This window comes from Ursus maritimus, unplaced genomic scaffold, assembly GCF_017311325.1.
Source record: "Ursus maritimus isolate PB19 unplaced genomic scaffold, ASM1731132v1 scaffold_3, whole genome shotgun sequence".
Classification (NCBI taxonomy): domain Eukaryota; kingdom Metazoa; phylum Chordata; class Mammalia; order Carnivora; family Ursidae; genus Ursus; species Ursus maritimus.
This window is the reverse complement of record NW_024425563.1, coordinates 14,020,751-14,042,915: the sequence shown is the minus strand read 5'-3', so window position 1 is coordinate 14,042,915 and position 22,165 is coordinate 14,020,751. Positions and strand designations below refer to the sequence as shown.

The window sequence follows — 22,165 nt, the reverse complement described above, 5'->3', positions numbered from 1 at the left end:
GCACCTAATATTGAAATACTGTGTGTTTTATTATACACACTTCCCTTTTATGCCTCCCCTTTTAACAGAACATTACGTCAATTTTTAAAAACATGTATGATGGTAGGTTATATCATGCACGAATTGCATCTCACCAATAAAGAAGCTGATCGTGAGAAGGCCAATCAGACTTCAGGGGGCAGTCTGATGACCCATTATTGCTCACTACACATGTAGCATGTGGACAAGGAGCGGTGACACCAAAAACGAGCCAGATTCATCTCTACTAGAAACCCATCCAAACCCTGACACATCTGACCACAGATAAGTCAGCAGCATGGCTCTAGCCCACTTTGATCTGCTGCTGCTAACATACTCACCCCCTCAAAACACCCCCACATCCCTGAAGCTGTTTATACACATTGCCTTGCCCCTGCCAAAATACACAGAATGGCCCAGCTCTACAGTTCCCAGCCAGCCGCTCCCCCTACATCTTCCCTGTGCTCCCTGGGGTCCCTGTCACTCCTAGCACATCCTGCCTGCCTCGCCTGGAATGCACCCAACACTTTCTCTAATTTTCAATATCCTATATGAGGTTCTGGTACATCCCCGCAGAGAAAAGGCAGACTGGAAAGAAAAGCAGCAGGAAGCTCTTTGCACTCTGATACAGACCTACCTCCAAGGTATATGCTATTAGGTAGAAAGATACATGACAAGGTGCAGAATGCCTCTATTTGGGTAAAAAATAGAAAAGAAAAATTAGAGATACTCTGACTGAATACATATATACACACATGTTATTCCGTGCCGAGGGGAAGTGGGTCACCAGGGACAGAGTTATGAGGAAAGATATCTGTTGTTTCTATGTCTTTGGAATTCTGAACCACAAGAATATATTCCAAAAAACTAAATGTCTAGTTAAGTGAAAAAAAAAACACAAAACAGTGTGCATACTGTACCTATGTGAGAAGGAAACCGACTGGACATATATACTTGCATGTATAAAATCTTTACGGAAGGATAGTGAAGGAACTGGTAACAATGATTTTTTTCTGGAGGGGCTCTGGGTGCTAGAAAAAAAAAGGTATGAGGAAAACATTTCTTACTGGCTGTCCTTTGTGCTTCTTTAATTCATCTTTCAAAATAATGACAATGAAGCATGGCTAATTTGACACTTAAAAAAAACTAAAATTTTCTAAAATTCTATGTAGGGGCACCTGGGTGGCTCAGTTAAGCATCTGACTCTTGATTTCAGCTCAGGTCATAATCTCACAGGGTTATAGGACTGAGCCCAGTGGGGCTCTGTGCTCAGCAGGGAGTCTGCTTGAAAGATTCTCTCCCTCTGCCCCTCCCCCCACTTTTGCACACGCGCCTTGCTCTCTAAAATAAATAAATAAATCTTTAAAAATAAATGAATAAAATAGTAATAAAATTGTATGCAGCCTTTCAGGCACATCTCAACGCCACTTCTTCCCCACAGAGTCTACAAAGTTACCTTGATGGGGAGGGACCATGGAGAAAGGTGAGCAGGCTGCCTGGGGTTGTCAAAGGCCAGGCCTACGGTCAGGCAGACGGGGCAGATAAGAACACCCAGCCAAGGAGACTCAAATAAGAGAGACCCCAAATGAGGAAATTCCCAAGTTCACCAACGCAGGGTTCAGCCACCCTGGTGACTCAGGACATTCTGACTTGTCCAGAGTTAGAACATGGACAGCTCACACCAAGCCAAGAGACCTCTTGGACTCTCTACTAGGGGTATGTATGTACAACAGAATGATAAGGAAGGGCCCAACCTGGATAGATAAGGCCACAGCTATGGTACAGAGGTCACAACCAAATAAGATTTCTTGTTCCCTCCCCAAAGGGCACTGATCAGGGAATGATCAGGGTTAATGATCAGTGTACAGTCACTGCACCTATAGACCTCAGCTCAGATGAGTCCTGGACAGCCTGAAGAAAGACTCTCCCCTTAAGAAGGCCCCCTTCAGGGAATGCACACCACCCACTGCCCTCCTGGCTGACACTTCCTTGGGAAGGACACAGGGGCCAAGGGAAGGCACTGTGATCAAATAGCAGTCCTGGGGCCTCCAGTTCTTAATGTGAGCTTAACGTGGAGCCCGCATCACTCACAAGCCAGAAGGCGCCCAAGAAAAGAGGGTGTCATGCAGGCCACCACAGCCATGGTGGCAGGCAAGAGCAGAGACCCAGCTGATGAAGCCCTTTATCTGCCACATTTTCCCTGGTCCTCTTGTCTCCTTTCTCAATTTCCTTTCCCTCCTTCTCATGTTCCCTGCTTTGTTGTGGCATTCTGGAGTCTAAGCTTTCTGGAAGGTGAGTTGCAAAAACCAAATTAATTTGGGAAACAAAGTACCACATCCACATCCCCTTTCTCCTACATCACTTGAAATGACAGACTGGAGAGAAGAAAAATCCAAAAATGCTTAAATACAATAAATAGTGCCATCAAAAGACCAGAATTATTGAAGAATTCCTAAAATATGAAGCACACAGAATCAAACTGACAGAGTTAAAGAGAGAAAAACACATGTAAAATATGCAGAAGAGAGCTGCTATGAAGTGGGAAGTATGGGGGGGGGCGGTTCTTAACAAATTCAGAGTTATATGTAACGAAAAGTAAGAAAGACACCTGGCCTGTCACAATGAGAATAATTGGGACCCACCCACTAGAGCAGGCACTCCCTCCATGGCCTGCTTGTGCCCAGCAACCTTGTTCTTTGCCCCAAGGAACATGTGAGTGTGGATAGAAGTGCTGGAGGGAGAGAGAAGCCATCAAAGCCCCCACCCCACTCCAAGGATAAATGCCAGCAGCCCACCAAGCAAAACATGCTGCCTCTTCCCCACTAAGCCTGCCTGGATCAGAATCCGCATCACCAGGAGACCCCAGAATTCTCAAGGAGACAACCAAAAGTCACCCAACACGTGAGGAAAAAATAACACGGATGGGACGCTAACTCACACAGAAGAATCAATACCTAAGGAATAATTACTAGAGTAAACAGATCAAGAGTAACAGCTAGACCTAAACATAAAAGTGAAACCTATAAAAGTTCTAGGAAAAAACCAAACAAACATAGAGCCGTTTTCAGGGGCTTGGAACAGGGAAAGATTTTTAGAACACAAGAAACTATAAAAGAAAAAGATTCTAAAATGGTCATCAGGGTTGTAACTTTCATTCTTCAAAAGACACCGTAAAGAAAATGAACATGAAAGACACAGACAGGGAGAATATATTTTCAATACCTCTGACAATGACTTGTATAAACAACACTCAAAACCCTCACAGCAATGAGAGATCAAACAATCCAAATAGAAAATGGCTAAAACAGTCACAAAACACCACATATTGTATGATTCCATTTACATGAAACACCAAGCAAATTCACAGAGACAGGATGGAATCCTGTAGTTGCCAGGAGCTGGGGGGCAGGGAGAATGGGCAGAGGTTGTTAATGGGCATAGCATCTCTTTGGGGCTGATGAGATGTTCTGATATTGACTTGATGATAGCTGCACAATTCTGTAACTATGATAAAAACAATTAAATGGGTGAATTGTATGGTATGTGAATTATACTTACTACCACAATCAAGCAATCATATAAAAAAATTAGTAAAAAATTCAAACAGATACAGAAGATATACAAATGGCTGGTAAGTACATGAAAGTAAATACTAAATATCATTATCATCAGGGAAATGTAAATTAAAACCATAATGAGATATCGGTACCCATTAATTACAATAGCTAAAGTTTAAAAGACTGACAATACCAAGTGTTAACAAGAACACAGAGCAACCAACTCTCCTACATCGCTGGTGGGAAGGTATACCCACTTTGGAAGATGGTGGTGGTTTCTTATAAAGTTAAACACATACTTACATGTTCCAGTAATTCCACATCTAGGCCTTTACTCAAGAGAAGTGGAAACAGATATCCGCATGAAAACTTGTATATATTTATAAAAGATTTAGAAAAGCCAGAAACTTGAAACCCCCCAAATCTTCATCAAACATATGAATGGATAAACAAATTGTAGTCAATCCATGCAACAGAATAGTACTCAGCAATAAAAAGAGCAAACTACTGATTTGCCAGCATGGACAAATCACAAAAACATGCTAAGTGAGCAAAGACAGGGACAGAATAATACATGCTGTATGACTCCATGTATATGAAATTCTAGAAAGGGCAAATCTACATGACAAAAAGTATATCAGGGACTGCATGACGTCAGGAAATTGGGGGGTGAGGATTAACTGTAATGGGACAAAGGGACTTAGAATTAGGAAACTCTTCCATCTCTAAATTGTTATTACCAGAACTCAGTGTATACTGAAAAAATATAAATATTTAAAATTTACTGTATGTAAATTATAGCTCAATAATGTTGATTTTAAAAACATACATGTATATATGACACACATTTATGCTTGAGCTAGCATTCCATTGCCAGGAACCAAGCTATGGAAATACGCATGCGTACTCAGATGCTCAGTGGAGTATCACTTGAACTGGATACTACAGTCGCTTTTTAAAAATAAGGTGAACTTACACATACTAAGGTGAAAAAAATCTCCAAGACACAACGTTAAGTAAAGGAAGTAAGTTAAGGAATACCTATCACATGTACCCATCTGTTGAAAAATATGCAAAACAAGCATCATGACCACACAGCACGTGTTTACCTTTGGGGAAGGCTGAAGGAGAGCTTCAAGACTTTACTCTGTGTTATTGGACCCTTTTACAAAGTGAAAGTAGTCCTGAATTGCTTGGGTGGCTTTTAAAGACTGAAAATGAAACAAGAAGTTTGGTGGTTGTTTTTTTAAGAGTCACCAAATTTCAGAAGGAAACTTTCTTCAGTCAAAGCCCAGGACAACAATAAGAAGAAAACAAAGGTTTAGTGAAAATACAGACACACGTGTACACACAAGAACTGTTACTTCTGATAAAACAGGGACCATGGAGAGAAACCCCCAACTTAAGTTCCTGTTCCCCAAGAGCACACAGGGGTATCTCCTCCTCAGGAAGGGCCTTCTGGGTTTCTGAGGCATTTCTAAGTCTACAAACACCCTTCAGGAGGGACACTCACATTTGTTCCCACTAGACTGGGCATCTTTGTAGTCTGTGACCTCATGCTAAACTGATCAAGGGTCAACACTTGACACTCGCTGCATGAACCAGTTATGTTCCCCAAAACTCACCTACAGTCTGATTTCCAGAAATTCAATTCCTACCATGTGCAACTCCCCAACAAAATTGCTTCAGAACTTATTTGGCAGAAATGTCACCCCAGCTCACAATTAAGAAGGCCCCAACCCTCTCTGGACGGGGAAGAAGACCTTGAGGGGTGGCCTTAGGGCAGAACTCGAACCAAGAAGCAGCTGTCCTGCCTGCAAGTGCATGAAGGGGCTTCCTCTGACTTACCTTGAAAGCTACAACTTTTCCGGATATGGTACAAGCAGATCTGATCACTCTCCTCTTGGTTAGCAGTGTTTGGGGACACAGAACCCGAACTACCTCTTCTTTCTATAAAGAAACATCATAAAGACATACCAGCATCCATCAAAGCTTCTGATATGGAGTCAGAGCAGTTCAAGATACAAAGGAGAGAAAAGAGAATTCATTCATTTCTCTGCAGAAGATGAAAGTGGGAGAGGCAATCTCACAAAATCCTATGATGTTCAGGAGGAAATTACCCTCAGACATGTAAGTGGACCTTCTGCTTTTTAGGGGGGAGCCAGGGAGCCCAACACCATACAGCTGCTTGCCAAACCCAGGACACCATGGAGGAGCCCCTTTTTCTCAGCTCTGGTTGTGTTCCTAATCTTAAAATGAAACCCCCTGAAGTAATTTTACGTTAATTCTAAGAATTTTAATATAAAACAGGTATGGAGTTGATTTCAAAGTTTATCTTTTCTAGTAGTGCTCTAATGAGACTTTACCTAACAATTACATTTACCACCGCACCCCCCCCCCACCACCATACAAGCACATAAAACTTATTCGCAAACCTCCGGTATTCAGTATCACCTGTTACTTTGTTATTCATTTTCCTTTACCTTTTTATAGGGCCTTCAAGACACCCACAGGGTGGGCCTCAAAACCCACAACTTTGGGGCATTTGAGGTCACCACCCCTGCTCCCCAAGGGCAGGTAGCCTTCCCTCCCTTTCTAAGGCCATAATCCAATTGAGACTCTTCCAGACCTATTTAAGGCAAAACCTGTCTACATCTAGCTTCCCACTATTGAAAGAAATTAACCCAAAATAAATGAAGAATATGTAAAGAAAAAAAACACATATGGCAAGGACAATTTTTAAATACAAAATCAGGTAAGATTAGAGTGTTAAGTTTGTTTGCTGGTAGTCCTAGCGCTCACCTGATATTTTAGGAAGCAGTCTATTAAAAACCATAGATAACTCCTATTAAACATCTATTAAAATCCTACAGCCTGGGGCGCCTGGGTGGCACAGCGGTTAAGTGTCTGCCTTCGGCTCAGGGCGTGATCCCGGCGTTACGGGATCGAGCCCCACGTCAGGCTCCTCCGCTATGAGCCTGCTTCTTCCTCTCCCACTCCCCCTACTTGTGTTCCCTCTCTTCGCTGGCTGTCTCTATCTCTGTCAAATAAATAAATAAATAATCTTTAAAAAATAAAATAAAATAAAATCCTACAGCCAACAGATGGTTTGATTATGCATTCTGGTTGAGGAGGGGGGAAGCCCTGTGTCCTAGTCTCCAATATATAACCAGGGCCCAGGCCAGTGGATAGCACATGGCAAGCACACAAATTTGTTAACTGAGAGAATGGATAACCAGAATGAACAGCCAACAGCCAATGTGTCACAACCTCTCCAATGGACTACATTATTTATTTCCCACATAATAGGTGAAGAAATGCTTATTTAATAAGCAGCCTCTGCTCAAAATTTCCCCATCTGCCTGTCACCAAACCTTAAAAAAAAAAAAAAAAAAAAAGGATTCTAGCATGCTTGAGCATTCAACAAATGCCTGAGTGCCCACTGTGGGCCAGGCACTGTCTAGGTGCTGGAGGGGAGCAGTGAACAAAGCAAATTTACAGGGACTAAATAATTCCCTTTACGTGTCAAGAAGAGAGCTGAAATTAAAACAGGCTTTGTTCACTGCAGATCAGACCTGTTGGGAATCCGTTCATAGTCAACATGAACTGGCATTTGTCTGGAATATTTTGCTTGTTCGTGGCTATGATTTCAAGTCATCTTCATAACGCCCACTAGCTGGGAGGGAATCACCAACGGCACTTTACTGAAAGCAGCACAGACTTGCCCAAGGTCACACATTCCATTAATGTGGAATCCAAGGGCCCCAGTCCAGAGCCTTACCAGAAGTCCCCTGTGGGCCCGGGGTAGGAGGGTGCCCTCTGCTGGGGGTGGAGCTCTTATTCTTGATGTTGTGAGCATTTCTGTAAATGGAAGGCAGTCTGCTCACCAGATCTGAGCTCATGCCCAACTTCTCCAGTTTTTCCAGATTCTCAGTATTAGAGATATCATGTGATCTCTTACAGCTAGTGCCAAACTTGCATTCACCCTGTAAAAAATACTGGCAGATATGGACTTTGATACACTGCTTTTGAAAGGAACAAGAGCCATAGGGTCCATCTCCTTTGTTATAATGAAGGCAGATCTGTTGACAGAAAAGGAAAAAAACACCAGGTTAGGAAGGCCTCACAGGACACCACCCCCACTCCTAACCAGTGCACGGTCACGAGAGGTCCCTCTAGAGACCTAGCCGAAGGTGTGATTCCATCATCCTCACAAGCCACAGAGCTATGAGAATTTCCCCCACTCTAGATGGACGGGGCTGCTAACATATGCCCTTGGATAAAATGGGAACTGGGTGGGCAGCAGACTGTACAGAATAAGCCCTTCCACTAGGAAAATTCAAAGAAACTTCCAGCTGATCAGAGCTGCTCTCTTCACATATATAGCATGTTAACAACCCTTATACTACACCTACAACCTTCCCCCATTGACTCACCAACACTCCCTAAGCCAGGCCTCATCTCACCATCTTTTTTCTGAAATTCAGGGTCAAAGAGGCTCTAAGTGTTTAATGCATCTTAGAGAAGGCCAAATCAGCTCTTTCATTTCTCAAGAGCAAACGGAAACTCAGAGAAGTTCACCAGCTTGCCCTGGGTCACACAGCTATCTACATTTGGCATGCACAACATCTGTTGAATTGGGTTGTTGGTAAAGCTGGGACTTGGAACTTGAATCAACTGCTCCTTCTTTACATTCCAAATTCCTGGAGATGAGAACCAGGCCAGAGACCACCAAGGGCCTACCTAGGCAATTCACAGGCATTACATTGAACAAGAGGTAGAAATGCAGCAGAGGGCCGCAGAACCCAGACTTAGATCAGTAAGGACTCCACTCTGAGGATGGAAGCTCCAAGGGAAAAGGCCAGAAAGGGCTACACCCTAACCTTGATTTTGCCACTTATAAAATGCCTGACCTTAAGCAGGCCATTCACTAGCTCTGAGTTTTAGCTTTTTAATCCCTGAAGTGGGAATAATGCCACCTATATCTCTGGGTTATCATGAGGATTAAATGGGAAATACACAAAGTGGCTAATACAAATATCTTGGAACATAGTGGGTGCTCGATTCATGGTGGCAGCCCCCAACTCCTCATCTGATAAGGGGACTAGCCTGAGAGCGGAAGTCCTGGCAGGAAAGCTGCACTGGGTCCAAATTTATGGCCACAGCTCCCAGCTGCTGGCACTGCGTCCTGAAGAAACCTGCACACCCAAGTACACAAGAGGCTACACACTCCAGACTGATCACCTTCTGATTCATTTTTCATACTACTGACAAGATGACCTCTCCGAAACATTAATGCCTCTCTCCAAACACAACCCTCCACCCCAACTCCTTCCCATGATACTGAAGGCTGCATGGATGAGTCTCTACTCACCCATTTCTCCTTCTTCCCTCTCCCACCCTAAATCCAAGTTGTGCTGACCTACATGCTGTCCCCTGACCATGCCAGTTCCATCCTCTCTGTGCCCTCTTCTTCCCAGACCTTCATCCTTCATGCACCCTTCAGCATTCAGAGCACGCACCATCCCCAGGATGCCTTCCCAGGTTCCCAAACGGTGCCCCAGAGACCAGAGTGCTGACCACTGCTGCAGCATCTAGAACAGCGCCTTGCAATCACATGTTGACTTGTCTGTCTCACCCAGTAAATGTGCCTCCCGAAAGGGCAGAACAGGGTCTTTTCTCTCCTTATCACCAGTGCCTAACTCATGGATAGTTAGATATCCATGCATAGTCAATAAAGGTTAGCTGAATTAAATCAACACTAACTTTCAAAAGGCAAAAGAAAAAGTTAATACCTATTATGTACCAATCACTACGCCATGTAGCACCGTTCTCAAATGGGTGGCTTTAACTGAGTAATACGGAAGCATTTTCATTAAAACAGGTCAATCTAATCTCTGCAGCCTTACCCCAGAAGCAGTGGCAGAGCGTCCCACAGACCTGTGCTGGCCACAGGACACACCACGCAGATCGGCCGCCGTGCGTAATTACCTCAGCTCAGCAGCTGCCCTCGGGAGCCACCACCTTACTCACACAGAGACCATGCTCCCACTGGCTGCTCCCAGGCAACGATGAGCTACTTTAGCTCAGAACTTCCCGCTGGCCAGGCAGAAGCTGTCTTGGAACTGTGCTACAGTCAGGGTCTCTTCCTACCCAGGGCTCTTCCTTCCCCCAATCCTGCCACATCACTGCCCAAAGGCTCCCCACCGTCTTCTGCTCCCTCTCCACTCAATCTCTTGCACTTTGAATCCCACCTCGGTGTCTGCTTCTCAGAGGACCCAAACCAGTACACAGTCATCGCAGCAAGGTTGGTTAACATGTGAAATGCATTATGAGAATCCACATCAACGAAAGTTCAAAATTCCCGGGGTGCGACTGACTTAGTAGAGAAGAGCATCATCTGCCTGTCAGCCTCTCTGAAACGTTTCCTCACAGACCTCCTGGGTCTGGCAGTAACACGTGGGTCCAAGTCCTGCTAGATGCGGAGGAGCCTGCTGGAGTCTCTCATCCCCTCATCCCCATTAAGGAACATCTTGCCACAGCCACCGGCCAGACTCCCCCAGCCTCAAATAAGCCCTGCAAAGGCGGTGCCAGCCCAAATGCAATAGAAGGAAAGGAGGCTTCTGGATGGGGCAAGGTTGGCTCAAGGTCACAGGTATAAAAATCAGCAGAGCCAGGAATTCAATCCAGGTCTCCTCCAAGCAGATCCCAGTGGTCACTATGGGGTTCTTGGCTTCTCTTCTGCCATAATATTTCCTATCTTCCAACCTCCTGGCTTCTCCCCCATCACTTACACACATACACACCCCCTCCTGGAACTCACCTCTGGCAAAAGCCAGGGGTCATTCTGAAACAAAAGCTGGCAGAGCTCAGTGAAGCTGAGGTGGTCAACACCGTGAGTTCTCAGCACACTCAGGTTGTGATCTGTCGTCAAGCTGTGACTGTTTCTACAGTTCTTCCTGCAAAGAAGCAGAGCTGGTATCACAGTTCAACTGCGCCTCCCCAAGATTCTTATGTTGAAGTTCTAACCTCCCAGTGTCTGTATTTGGAGATAGTTTATAAAGAGGTAATCAATGGGGTGCTTGGGTGGCTCAGTTGATTAAGTGTCTGCCTTCAGCTCAGGTCATGATTTCAGGGTCCTGGGGTTGAACCCCACATCAGGCTCCCTGCTCAGTGGGGAGTCTGCTTCTCCCTCTTCCTCTGCCCTTCCCCGCTGTGTACACACTCTCCCTCTCAAATAAATAAAATCTTATAAAAATTAAAAAATAAATAAAGAGGTAATCAAGTTAAAAAGAGGTTGTTGGGGTGGAGGGCTTGATCCAATCTGACTGAAGTCTTTCTAAGAAGATGAAATGAAGACACAGATGCACACATGTGAGACACAGGAAGAAGACCCCATTTGCAAACCAAGGAGAGAGGCCTCAGAAAGGAATCAATCCTGCCCTTGATCTCAGACCTCCAACCTTGAGAACTGTCAGTTTCTGTTTAAGCCCCCAGTCTATGGTGTTTTGCTATGGCTGCCGGAACAAACTCATACAACTCATAAAATCAGTCTTTAAGATAAATTTTCAGGAATAGTTTTGACATTGCTTAGCAGCACCAGAGGAAAAACCAGCGTGTTTACACAATGAAAAACCATAATGCTTATTTACAAAGGAAGAGAAAGTACCTTGCGAGTTCTAGGGACCAGAACAGCACCTCTTATCAGTACCTGGTAAGAATGACAGGGCCATTCCCCAAAGAAGAGTCACAGCACACCAGTCAGTGGGCACCTAACAGATACTTAAACAATGGCTGAACAAATGAGCGTGGACACCTATGGTTAAAGGTGTGTGTACACCCACTCTCACCTTGAGGCCCAGCCCTTTTCTCGGCTCCCCTCCTCCATTCTTTCCATTAACAAGCCCCTGCTGAACATTCACTGTGAGCCAGGCACTGGCACCACACCCTGATGATCTCAAGTCTTCAAATGATCGCCCAGGTCACCGGGACCCGAAAGAGTCGGGCAAATATCATTTGCTTTACTCAGACACTGCCAAACCTCAAATGTCATGTTTATTATGAGCAGTTCAAAAGAAAGCCGAGCCCCTGATTGACTTCCCCAAAGCAGCACCTTCCACAGGCTCCCCCATCTCAGTAAAAGACAACTTCCTTCTTCTACTGCACAGACCAACCATGGAGTCATGTGGACACTTCCCCTTTTCTACTCTAGTGGAAGTGACAAAATGGCAGGGCAAGTGCAAGGTCAGCTGTGCTCAGAATACATCAGTGCAGGGGGCGCCTGGGTGGCACAGCGGTTAAGCATCTGCCTTCGGCTCAGGGCGTGATCCCGGCGTTCTGGGATCGAGCCCCACATCAGGCTCCTCCGCTATGAGCCTGCTTCTTCCTCTCCCACTCCCCCTGCTTGTGTTCCCTCTCTCACTGGCTGTCTCTATCTCTGACGAATAAATAAATAAAATATTTTTTAAAAAAAAGAATACATCAGTGCAGAGAGGAGGGGCACCTCCTGAGCCTGACAGAAGTGACAGAAGCAATCAAGGGACAGTGCCTGGAAGGTGTCAACCCTGGGCCAAATATTTAGGTTGAGGAACCAAGCAAGGAGAGAAGAGAAAAACATTCTAGGCAAACTTGGTGCCACCAAGATGATGATGACGACGATGGTGACAACAGCTGCTAAAACTTGTTGAGTATTTATCACAAACCAGGGGATTACCTGAAGGTTTTAGAAGTCATTCAGTCCTCAACAAGCCCATGAGGTTGGTGGTATTACCTTATTTTGCAGATGAGGGAACTGAGGCTTGGATATAAAGTTGCTTGCCCAAGATCATGGAGCCAGGGTTAAAACAAGGTAGGCTTGTCTTGGGGCTGTGCTCTTAACCACCATGCTCACTGCCCACCCCCCCAGCCAAGCACAGGACAGAAGTCAGGGACCTGGGACCCTTCCCAGCTGTCACCAATGAGCAAACACAGGAGCCATGATCTGTTTCTGAAACAGCTGACCTGTGGTTCAGGAAGACAAGCAGAGTAATAGGGAAAGCATTGAAAGGGCAGCCAACGAAACCCACTCTCCCTTATGTGACCCAAAAAGAGTCAGGGAAGGAAGGTTCAAGAAACCATCCTGTGTGAACCACAAGGAAAATGGAACCGAGAAGAATGAAAAAGCTCAGAATCTTCTAGGCCAGTAGATATCAGACTTCCGTTATACAATCCAACCCCAAATTTTGGGAACTAGCTGGAGAATAGGGCTGCTGTCTTTATTTTACCAAATACTGACATTAACCAGATCCACCAGTTATCCCCATCATTCAATCCTTCATTTATCACGTCCACCTTCTTCTCCAGCTGCTGCTCCTCATTCTCCCCTGAGGTGATGCTTCTCCACCAGTCCCCGAGGGCCCAGTTTCCCTGAGGTTCCACCCTCAGCCTCCACCTCAAATCTAACCTGCTCCTGGGGCTGCAGCGTTGGCATACACCAACCAGTAACTCCCACACCAGAACCTGGGACCCTGGCCATGCTCCCAGGCTTCAGATTTGGATAGCTGTCCCTGGGCACACTTCTCCTGCTATCTCAGCCAATAAGAAAGAAAAGAAGAACCATCCTTCAGTCAATAAAAAAAAAAAAAAAAGTATGAGTCATCTCTCAGTCAACAGTAAGAAAACAGCCATCACCTCTCTCACATCCTGTCACCACACTCATACCAACTTCCCGTCTCTCAAATTTCTCACACACGTCCCTCCCTCTTAAGGCCTTAGCTGGGCCTTGGAATGTTCTAATCTAGCTATTTCTCAGCAGCTGCTTCCTGGGAGCCACATTTCCCACTCCCACCCCCTTGCATCTAGTCATGAGGGGGGTGGTGAGCCATCTTGCGGGCCAGGGGATGTGTGGAAAGATACCTACCACGTCCAGACCCCATCCCCATAAGAACCCCCCACCAACCCTCTCCTGTCCATCTTCTCCACCTGCTCCCTGTAAGCTGATACCCAGAACGGTCTTAAGAGCCACGGGCTCAGGAGGCTGAGGGTAGGTCGGCCAACCTGGGTCCCTGAATGACCGCAGGGATCAAGACCCCTACCTCATGCTGACTAGTAGACCTGATGTGAGCAAGAAATAACATCTACTGTGTTAAGCCAGAAAAAAAGAAGAAAAGAAAGGGAGGGAGGAGAGAGGAAAAAAAAAAAAGGAAAGAAAAAAGGAGCCAATTCGTCTACATAAATGGACTAGCTTCTGAACAGGAGCACGCATTTTCTTCCAAATGCAACAGAAGCCACTAACAGCTTGTAAGCAAGTGAGCAAGAGTTGAGACAGGTTTTAAGATTCCTCCGGCTGCCGGGGCAGAGAAAGCCCTGGGCTGGAGGCCCTCAAAGTTCGCTCGGGAGAGCGGGGCCTCGTGGAGCTCCAGAGGCCAGACGCGGCCGCTTTTCTTCTGGAGAGCCCCCACCCCCACCCCGGGGTGTCTCCCCGGGGACCGCGCTCCAAGTCACTCTCTGAGACCGCAGGAGCTCCGGGGCCACTGTCTACCGAGTCCCTCACAGAGCGCCCGGTATTCAGTAGGTGCTCCATAAACGTTCGCTGACGAGAATTAAGGCGGAGGCGCCGGGGAGCGGCCACCTACTGGTGTCCCCACACTTGAAGGGGGCCCAAAGCGGGCCCGCCGTCGAGCTCCTGGAGCGGCGCTTACCCGGCCCTCATGAACTTGCAGGCCCCGTAGACCAAGAACTTGCAGAGGTGCAGCTGCGCGCACAGCCCCACGCAGCCCGGCTTGGGGCTCTGGTGCGCGCGGCACAGGCGCAGCGCCGAGACGGCCAGCACGACGCGCTTGGTGGCCACCACGCCGCCCGCGCCCGCCCGAGTCGCCACCGCGAAGCGGCCGCGCTCCCGCAGCAGCCGCTCCAGCGCGTCGGCGCCGACGCCCTCCCGCAAGCGGCGCCGCAGCTCCTCCAGCTCCAAGGCGCCCCCGGCCGCGCACAGCACCTGGGTCACCTCGCCGAGCACGGCGGCCTGGGCCATGGCCGCGGCGGCGGGGGCGTGCTGCCCGTCGGAGCGCGACTGGCGGGACGCCGGTGGCGGCCGACGCGGGCTGGGCGGGCGGCTCCCGCGGGGTGCAGACGCCAGCTGGAAACGAAAGCGAAAGCTCCCCGGGGCCCGGGAAAACGGAACCCGTGCCGCCTCACCACGCCCACCGGCCCGCAGCTGAGGGGGCTCGGCGCCTTCCGGCCTCAGGGCCCCCAGCTGAGCGCGGCCGCCGGGCTCCGCGGCCGGTTCCGCCGCTCCGTCGGCTGCCGGGGGACTGGGGGGACCCGAAGAGTGGATCTGTGGCGCTTGAGAGAGAAGCCGGCACGTCCTTCGGGGTAGCGCCTCGCGGCTCTCGAAGCGCCTTCACCTAGTGGACGGGGGCGGAGACGCCCGGGCCGTGCGCAGCTCGCGCTGAAGCCCCGAGCGTTTGGAAATCGCGCGCCCGCCAGACCCCAGTGGCTCTCCGCCCGCGCGTTGGCGGAGCCGGCCGGGACGCCCGCCCACCTGCGGACCCAGCCCGGCCGCCCCGACGGCCCGCGACAGCGCGGGGTGGGGGGCGCGGGGACCACGGGCCGGGTCACACACAAACACACGCACGCGACAGCAGTCACTCCGAATTGCCGGCGGGACTTCGGTGCTACTTTTTCTCTTCAGGGCTTGCAGTGAACCTCCTGTTTTAAACTTAAAAAGGTCTGTCTCCTTCTAGAAAGCATACCGTTTCTCCTCAGCTCTGCCGAATGGGGTGACCGAGGGTTTAAGGAGCATTCGGAGCCTAGGCACGCAGTCAGTCGGGTTGTTGATAGAAACGTGAACTGTCAGAGCCCTTTGCAAAAGCAGTCGGGTAACAGCTGTTAAAATCTGTAAATGCGCATGACCTTTGACCCAGCTGTCTGTCTTCTGAGAATCTTCTAGAAGTAAAAGCAACGGTAGATAAGTTAGGTACAAAATCGTGGGGAGAGGCATGGTGCAGGGAGCAACGTAGTTGATCCTTACCCAGACTGCTACACAGCTTTACCAAGCATGACCTAGAAGGATGTCCGTGATGTGTTAAGCGAAAAAAGAAAACGATATAGAATCGTCTAAATCAATAGCAAAAAGAAAATCTATTTGTGTCGGAATGTGGCTATTTTTGAAAGAGCAAGGAGAAAGCTCAGGAGGGACACACACTGCCAAAGTTTTCATTAACACTGGCTGTGGGGAGTATGCAGTAAGAGGTACTAGGGAAGTGGAAAGAAGATGAGGGGCAGAAAGATTGTGGGGGAAGAAAACTTAGGTATGATGTTAAAAGTCTATACATTATTACTGTAAAACCATAAAAATCTGTTAAGTGTAGTAACGTACAAATGAATTAGGGGATGGGATGAGGGGCAATTTCCTCTTGTCTTTTAATTGTGGATTTTTAAAAATTGTGTAAAAAAAATCTTAAGATTTTGTTTATTTAATATATTGATAGAGAGTAGGATGGGGGGCAGAGGGAGAGGGAGAAGCGGGCTTCCCTGCTACAACAACACGGGGCTCAATTCGAGGACCCCAGAATCATGACCCAAGCCCAAGGCAGATACTCAGCCAACTGAGCCACCCAGGTGCCCCCAAAATTGTGTAAAACTTTGTTAAAAATTTAATTTTTTCATTAAACTTAAAAATTTTAATTGTGGTTTTAATATTGTTTTGCAATACAATATTTCTTTAAAAGAAAGGAAGGGTGACATCAGTGAAAATCAGGTGGAGTAAGGACCTCAGAAAGTTTGCCCGTCAGTGGCAGTGTGGCCACAGTGAAAAATTGGCAAAAATAGTCAGAATCCATGTTTTCAGAGCTCTGGAAATTAAAGTCCTGTAGCAACTCATTTAGCATTTAGTTAAGAAAAACAGCTGAATCTAAGTGAAAATATCAAGCTTTGTAGCATTTTAACTTACCCTGGTCCTATCTCCTCAGTTCCATGGCAGCCTTGAAAACTAACAGCCCACAGTCCTGGTACCAGTACCACAGAGGGCAGAACAGGGCTGTAGCTTTTTCAGAAATGCATTGTTTGACTTGTCTACTGGTGCCTTGGAAGGCCCTCCTGAAAAGGCTTGTATTTATTTGTCCTCACTGGAATTAGCAGAGTCCCAATGGCTTCTCCCCAGGTGGTTCAGTGTTTTAACATCACGACTGGGGGAATGACACAATGGATATCGGCTGAGGCAAACAACAGACTAACCAAAAGCTTAAAAGAAAAAGCTGAAGACTAAGATGTCCACTGGGGCTTTGAAAAGCTCCAACATATTTCTAAGAATCTAGAAGGCTACATGCACACCTCACTGAGTGCTTCTCCCAGAAGTCACAATAAAGGTTCTTGCCCACATTTTCTCCACTCCCTCTGCCTCCTGGCCAGCGTTGGTGCCTCCTTGTGCAGCCATGCAAGGTGTGCTGGCCTCCTGTTACTAGGGACCTGTGAGTATAAAAACATCTTTCTTCCTAACAGACATTTCCATGTGTGCACGTCTTACCATACCTGATTAAAACGAATCCCCTTTAAAACCCAAGTCATGAAGGGGTTTAAGATAGAAGAAGAGCTAGAGGATTCCTACTGGACATCCAAGTGGAAATGCCCAGCCTGTACTTGGATCTGTGAGTCTGGCCCTTGTAGAAGAGGTCAGAAGTAGAGCTGTGAACACAGAGATGGTTAAACCCACAGGACTGATGAGATCACCGCGTAAGAGTATAAACTGAGAAGAGAATTCCACGGATCTGCCCCTCCAATGAAGACTAATAGAGCTGAGAAGGCTGAGAGGGAGCAGTCACTGAGGTAGGAGGAAATCTACAATTTGGGAATCATGAAAGCCAAATATTTAAATATTTAAAAAAAAGAATGATCAACTACACTGAGTGCCATTAAGAGACTGAGTCAAAGAGGGTAGAGAAATGTGTTATCTATTGCTGTGCAACAAACCACCGCAAAACTTAGTGGTTGAAAACAACAGTTTATTTTTCATGATTTTGTGAGTTGACTGAGCTCAGTTGGGTAGTTCTGCCTTACACAGTATAACCAGCCATTCCTGGGGCTGCATCCAGCTGGGAGCTCGGCTGGGGCTAGAACATCCAAGACAGCCCCCCCTCCCCCAGGGTCTCTGTGGCTGCTCTATCAGCTGGTAGTCTGTCCTGAGCTTCTTCAGAGTATGCTGGGTGGCAGAATGGTAAGAACAAAGATTGGAGGGGGTTGAAGCATGAATGGGCAGTAAGGATATGGAAACAGCGAATGGAGATAGTGTCTGCAGGAAGTTTTGCTGTGAAGGGAAACAGGAGGTGGTGGTTAACAAGTGACCTTACTAGAGAGAGGAGGGGGATGTCGGGTTAAGGAAGCTTTTTGTCCATATTTTGTTCTAAGATGAGGTAATCATAGCTAATGCATTGTTTCATTCTGCATAACTTATCCAGTGGGAAGATTGTTGATGTTATGTGAATCATTGGTTGGGGTGGTGAGGGGGCAATTTGAGGGCAGCATCCAAGAAACTGGCTTGGGTAACTGAAGATCGGTGAGGCCATTCACCGAGAAGCCTGCTTGTGACTGAACGTGGGATTTGGGATCTGGATACAAAAGTGTCAGGTGTCCACCAGGTGGAGTTGATCTGGAATTGAGGAACCAAGCCTGGAGCTTGTGTTCTGTTGGTCCTGCTTTTGACCAGGCTCCTCTCTCTGACCAGGCATCTTTAGAGCCCAAAGGCTCTACTGGGCTCAGCGTACTTACCTGCTGGCCCGTGGCCAGGCCAGCGGTGTTGTGCTTTGTCTTCCAAGATGAGACCTGCTGAGACCCTGAGCTATTCCCTTTCTGACCATCACACTTCCCAGAAATAAAGCAGGGGCACAGCACCTGTGAAGGTGTCCTGCTTCAAGGCTCTGAAAATCCTGCTCTGTGGAATCAAGTAACTTTCAGCAAGCTCTTTTTCCTCTCCTTTAGATAGAAAAAAAAAATCCTTTCATAATTAGGCACCACCCAATTAATTTTTGTAGTTTTATACATTAACCATTACTATATAACCACTGCTGTATTTTCAAAGCAAGGTACACCTCTACAAACTGATGTTTACAAAGCAATTACAATAAAATTTAAAGTTTTAGGTTCTACGTGAGCTGTGTAATCAGTTTATCTCATTAAAGGAAAATCTACCTTCTTTTTCTTGCTGTAAAGAAACTTGAAACATCCATTTTTATAATACTGTATTGGTGAGTTTCCACAGTTCTTTTTTATCTTATTGTAGTTATTGACTTACTGAGAGCGAGCGAGCACATGAGTGTACAAGCAGCATGAGGGGCACAGGGAATGGGAGAGAGAATCTCGAGCGGATTCCACGCTGAGCACAGAGCCCGACTACGACCGACCCTGAGATCATGACCTGAGCCGAAATCAAGAGTCAGATGCTTAACCGACTCAGCCACCCAGGTGCCCCTCCGCAGTTCGTAATAGTTGACAGAAACAGACTTCTACAATTGTGTAAGGTTCTTTTGTCATTGTTCTGTGCATTTTTTTTACACTACCTCTTCCACCCTAGAGAGAGAGGGAGGGAGAGAATCATGGTAATAAGGACTGTGTTTATGTGTTTATTCAGTGTATTTTTGGTGAGATTTGTGCTAAACTCTGGAAGGTGCCAAGGATAAAAGAACACGCTGAGGCCGGGAGTTCAGACAGACAAAACTAGGACCAAGTACACACTGCAGAGTGAGAAGTGTGGCAGTGGATGCCCAGACAAGGCAGAGAGCAGGAGAGGAGGCAGAAAGAACTCCCTGGTGACCTGCTCCGTGTCTGCGCAGCAGCCCTGCCCCGCTAGGTGGCCCGTACAGCAGCCCAGGAGCCCAGGGCCTGATTTCTGATGGGTGCGAATAGGTACGAGGATTAAGTAGTGTGTTCTTGGGCAGCTAACCCATACCCTGTGGTAGAACAAGTCTGTCTCTTTGAATTACAAATTTGACAAGTTGATTAGGAAAAAAACCCAGAAACATGAAATCTAAGTGTGTGCAAGTTGCCAGGCTCGCTGATCTCCCCATTCTCATTCCCCAGGCCACCAGCCACCACTAACTTGGTGGGTGTTATTCCAGACACAGATATATCTCCAGTTCCTTAGGTAGGACAGCTTCTAGAGTGAATGATTAGGGGAAGGTCAAATACTATTCTCACTGTTGAGAATTTTTTGTCCCAGGTCTTAGTTGTCTTTTTTTTTTTTTTTTAAAGATTTTATTTATTTATTCGACAGAGATAGAGACAGCCAGTGAGAGAAGGAACACAAGCAGGGGAAGTGGGAGAGGAAGAAGCAGGCTCATAGCGGAGGAGCCTGATGTGGGGCTCGATCCCATAACGCCGGGATCACACCCTGAGCCGAGGGCAGACGCTTAACCGCTGTGCCACCCAGGCGCCCCAGGTCTTAGTTGTCTTAAAACATATACAGAATTTACACGTTACTTTCTATTTTTAGGGCCTTCATTTTTTCCTTTTTCCAACTCTAGCATAGAAGGGACGGTGACTTTACAACGTTTCAGAACGAGCACTTTAAAAACGGTAAAAAGATATTTTGGGACCAAGAAATTGGAAGAGCCCAGGAAGGCGGAATGGAGAACCTGGAGGTGAATGAATATGAGGACATGATGGGAAGGAGTTTTGGGGGGCGGGGGTAGGAGAGAAGCCAGGCTCTGGCAGGCAGGCAGAAGGCCTTTTCTTTCTCCTTCCTTAGCTGGGCTGGCCACTCACAGAGCTGAGGGGCAGAAAGTGGCAGGAGAGGCTTCAGCGTGGGAAAGGCAGTGGCGGCAGCAGGGAGGGAGGCAGCTATGCTCTTACAGGGCCGTGTCCCAGCCCATGGAAGCCGTGCTCCGGACACAGCCTCCACTCATACCTTTGGTATGTGGCTGTGGGAACTGCTGTTAGGTTCATGTATTTTCACGGTATCCCATGCCCCTTGTTTACAGCCTATTCTCCACTAGAAAGTGAGATCCGAGAAGATAAACCACCATCTTTCATGTGTGTCTGTTCCTGGGAATACTGGACTCGAAGTTGAATGACAGTTTCTCAAGAAAATATATATCAATCCAGAATGGGTACCTACAAAGAAATGTTTAGAACCCAAATCATTCCTAAGGACCATCTATTCCTTTTTAATAATTGAAAGTATATAATTAGAGAAAGACAAATTCAGAAAAAATACCATAGCTTTTTAGTTAGGCTTTTGATTAAAATCTCAGTTTTACTTATTAGCATGTGAACCCAGACATATTATTTACCCTCTCTGGCCTCACTTTCACCTGTAGGATGAGTGGACAATATAGCACCTGCCTCACTGGGTTAGTCTGAGGAAGAAACGAAAATATGCCTTGCACACAGGAAGTACTCACACGGACTAAAGATAATGAGTGGTTCTGTTCAAAACTCTGTATAGCACCTGATTCTTCTCAATCTAAAATGAGGGGTGGGTAACACGCCACACTGCACAGTCATGGGTCTGTCTCAGTCTCACTGCTCGGTGCAAACTCAAACATCAGGCTAGAAGTCTGAGCACAGTAGGTCCTGATAACTAATAACTGACGTGCCTGATGAAGGGTGAGCATCCCACAGGTATACAGACAGTCTGTGGATTTTTACAAAAGAACAGATTAGTTCAGATTTAGGTCTCAATCAGCTGGACCAAAAAGCAGGCCAATTAAGACGAAAGAGGAGGTGTAAATGTGCCTTGGGTAACACTCTTGGAACAGCCGTGGTGGTACGCTAAATATGTGCACTCTGGAATACCTACTGTCTTGCAGGTATTAGGGACACGAAGAGCACAGGCCTCTGTTCCCTCTGGAGCCTTGGTTTCCACGACCAGTGCTCGGGGTCCTCCTCTGGACTGGACTCTCAGCCACTTCCTGCCCCCTTTCCAGGCCCTTCTTCCGCCTCAAGTGCTGCCCTCAACCCCATACTCCTCCTTCCTTGGTCCATGGTTCCTCTCTCACTTTACCACATATCATCCCAGACCTGGCTTTGGAGTCCCTCAAAAGCACCATGTCTGAAACAGAATTCGTCTTTCTCACTAAACTAGCACTTCCGCTCCCAGCTTCTCTGAGGCAGCTGGTCACCACGACACATCCCTCCCCCCACCTTCACATCTACCATAAGCTCCCTGAGACTGGGACTTTGTTTTGCTCACTCCTGCAGCCCCAGCACTAGAACAGCACTTGGTATACTGCAGGTGCTCAATAAATATTTGCGGGGTGCCAGGGCTGGGGACAATGAGTGCTCTTAAATGTCTGTCAGTAAGCAGCCACATCCCAATTACCCTCTTTGTGTTCGTTCTTCTCTTTCAGCAACTCCTTCCCCAGCAATACTTTTCATAAAAGAACAGGGCACATTACTTTTCACATTTAAATCTTCAGAAACAGTAAGAAGCGTTAAGTTTGACATAGTTTTTCACATTCTCAAATCTCCTATGAGTTAATAAGCAGAAAAAGGGAACGGAAAGTCAGAATTGGATATAGAATTCAGATCTTTTTTTCTTTCAAAGACACATTTTATACAACTTTCAACATTTATACTTTCAAACAAAATGAGCAAAAAATACACCGAGTGCTAAAAAAAAA

General features: G+C 46.9%; 1 protein-coding gene across 1 annotated transcript in view; it reads right to left on the bottom strand.

The window, feature by feature from the left end:
• Positions 1-14,583, bottom strand: part of PARP12 (poly(ADP-ribose) polymerase family member 12) — a 36,795-nt gene extending 22,212 nt beyond the window's left edge. The window contains exons 1-4 of the mRNA XM_040643943.1: positions 14,255-14,583; positions 10,399-10,534; positions 7,357-7,657; positions 5,424-5,525 (exon numbers count right to left, since the gene is read on the bottom strand). Of these exons, the coding sequence (XP_040499877.1) occupies positions 5,424-5,525; positions 7,357-7,657; positions 10,399-10,534; positions 14,255-14,583 (868 nt within the window). The remainder of the gene's footprint in view (positions 1-5,423; positions 5,526-7,356; positions 7,658-10,398; positions 10,535-14,254) is intronic.
• Positions 14,584-22,165: the final 7,582 nt, after the last annotated feature.